This window comes from Geospiza fortis, unplaced genomic scaffold (assembly GCF_000277835.1).
Source record: "Geospiza fortis unplaced genomic scaffold, GeoFor_1.0 scaffold315, whole genome shotgun sequence".
In the NCBI taxonomy this organism is placed as follows: Eukaryota; Metazoa; Chordata; class Aves; order Passeriformes; family Thraupidae; genus Geospiza; species Geospiza fortis.
Genome location: NW_005054648.1, coordinates 48,783 through 51,482, shown reverse-complemented (window position 1 = coordinate 51,482; position 2,700 = coordinate 48,783). Strand labels below are relative to the sequence as shown.

Here is a 2,700-nt window from a genome sequence, read left to right as displayed (position 1 = left end):
GGAGAACCGGGGGGTCTAGGGGTCTAGGAGAACCGGGGTGGGGGCGCGGGAGAACCGGGATCCCGGGAGGTTCCGGGGGCTCCCGGGTCGGGGACTCCGCGGTGGCTCCTGGGGGGCTCCGAGGGATCTGGGACTTGGAATCCCCGGGGGGCTCTGGAGGGGCCGGGGGCTCCGGGGGTGGGATGGGATGGGATGGTCACAGTGGCCCCGCGGGAGCATCCGCCCACTCCCAAACCCCTCCTTGACGCCGTCCCGCTTTGTCCGCAGCCCTTCTGTGACGGTTCCCACAAGAAGGAGGCCCCGGGGCTGTCCTCGCTGCGCTTCACCCCCACCCAAACCGGCCCCGCGCTGCTCTGCGGCTGCAAACGCACCCGGAGCCCCCCGTACTGCGACGGCTCCCACCGGGAGCACGCGGTGCAGGCGGCGCCGCTGCCCCCCCGCGCCTGAGCGGGGCTCGGCAGCACCGGGATCCCCATCCCGACCTCGTCACGGCCGCACGGGGGGAGGAGAGGCTCCAAACCCCAATGAAATCCTGATTCTGGAACGCCGGGAGCCGCCCCAGCTGCAGGGATTCGCCTCCCGACCCCAAATCAGCCCCTGGACAGTGGGATTGGAGGGAGGGGCCTGGAGGTGTGAGAGCCCTGGGGTGGGGCACCTGTGGGGTTTGGGATGCAGAGGCCAATGGGATTTGGGCAGGAGGAATCTGTGGGGTTTGAGATGAAGGGACCTGAGGGATGGAGGGTTTGGCAGGAGGCTCTGTGGGATTTGGGCTCTGTGGGATCTGTGGGATTTGGAATGGAGACGCCAATGGGATTTGGCAGGAGGCTCTGTGGGGTTTGGCAGGAGGCTCTGTGGGATCTCTCAGGAGGCTCTGGGCAGCTGCCCCTGTGGTGTTTGTTCATTTCCAAAGCCGGACCCGAGGTTTGCAAAGGTTGAACCGAAGACAAGCCCTGGAGAACGGGATTATTCCCAGGGATTGGGATCGTTCCCGGAGACTCGGATCATCCCCAGGACAATAAACGTGACCTGAACACACCGAGCAGTCTGGGATGTACTGAGAGGGAAACCCGACACCAAAACGCCCCCGAACCCAAACCCAAATCATGGCCCTGCCCAGCCCGGGCAGTGTCCCCAGGCCGGGCAGTGGAATGGCTGAATTCCACACAGGAATTGTTTAATTTCACAGAGGAATTGATGAATTCCATGCAAGAATTGTTGAATTCCACAGAGGAATTGTTGAATTCCCTGCAGGAATTGTTGAACTAGACACAGAAATTGTTGAATTCCGTGGAGAAATTGTTTAATTCCACGCAGGAATTGCTTCATTCCCTGCAGGAATTTGCTCCCTTCCCATGCTCGCCCCTCTCTGGAGCCTCCTGGCCAAAGTCGCCGAAATCTGATTTTTATTTTTATTTTCTTTTGTTACAAATGCACCATGAGGGCAGGAGGAGAGGCTGGGAAGGGTGATAAAAAAAAAAAAAAAAAAAAAAAAAAAAAAAAAAAAAAATTGGGGGTCATGGGAAACGGGGAGCAGCTCCATCCCAACCTTTGGGTGCACCTAAATTTTCCTGGAGCCGTCAGGACTTTGGGAAGAGAAAATAATCCAGGGGATTTGTGCTGCCACCACCAAGCTGGAGGAAAATATCCCCAAAACCCCCGAATTTACTGTGCAGAAGGCCAGAGCCCACAGGGAAAGCAAAGAAATCCCCCAAAAAATACCCAGGATGAGATCAGGGAGCAGCTGGAGCTGCTGGAGCTGGCAGCTCCGAGGTGGGGTGTGAAACCCCGGAATAAAACCAAAAAAACCCAAAAATGGGAAAAAGAACCCTGCAGCAGAGCCCGGGGAGGCTGGGGGGGTGGTTGGGATTTTTGGGATTTTGGGCTTTTGGGGTTTTGGGTTCTGTGCTTGGCCCTCACCTGTGCAGCCATGGCCCCGGCGGAGAGGGAGGAGGAGGAGAGGGAAGAACCTCCGGGAAAAGCGGGAATGTGGGAATGGAGGAACATGGGAATGTTGGAATTTGGGAATGTGGGAATTTGGGGGTGTGGCAGCTCCCAGCTCTGGGGGTGGGATGAGGGAGGGGCCTGCAGCTTCCACAAGTCAAACCCAAACCTCAAAGCCCCACAAAAAAACCACAAAACCAAACAAAAACCAAACAAAAAAAACCAAACAAAACCAACCCAAAGCACATTTAAAAATATCCGCCGCCATTTCTGTGTCTTCTCCGCGTTTTTAAATTAGAAAATAATTCTGTAGAACTCTGCTCTGTCCCTATGTACACACCCACATTTATAGAGGTCTGCAGGGGGTTTCAGGAATCCCTGGAAGGGTTTTAGGAATCCCAGGAGGATTTTCAGGAACCCCTGGGGGTTCTTAGCAGTCCCTGGAGGGTCTGCAGGAGTTCCAGTAGGATTTTTAGCAGTTCCAGGAGGATTTTTAGCAGCCCCTGCAGGGTTTTTCGGAGTCCCTGGAGGAGTTGTAGGAGTCCCTGGAGGATTTTCCAGAGTCCAAGAGGGTTTTCAGAGTCTCAGGAACATTTTTCAGAGTCCCAGGATGATTTTTTCAGAATCCCAGGATGATTTTCAGAGTCCCAGGATGATTTTCCAGAGTCCCAGGAGCGTTTCCAGCAGCCCCCGGAGGTTTTTAGCTCAGGGCGGAGCCCGCGCTGCCGTTCAGGGCGGTTTTGCGGCCGCGGGCGGGGG

General features: G+C 56.3%; 1 protein-coding gene across 1 annotated transcript in view; it reads left to right on the top strand.

Moving 5' to 3' along the window:
* Positions 1–447, top strand: part of MLLT6 (MLLT6, PHD finger containing) — a 33,002-nt gene extending 32,555 nt beyond the window's left edge. The window contains exon 21 of the mRNA XM_031064886.1: positions 268–447. Coding sequence (XP_030920746.1) covers positions 268–447 — 180 coding nt within the window. The remainder of the gene's footprint in view (positions 1–267) is intronic.
* Positions 448–2,700: the final 2,253 nt, after the last annotated feature.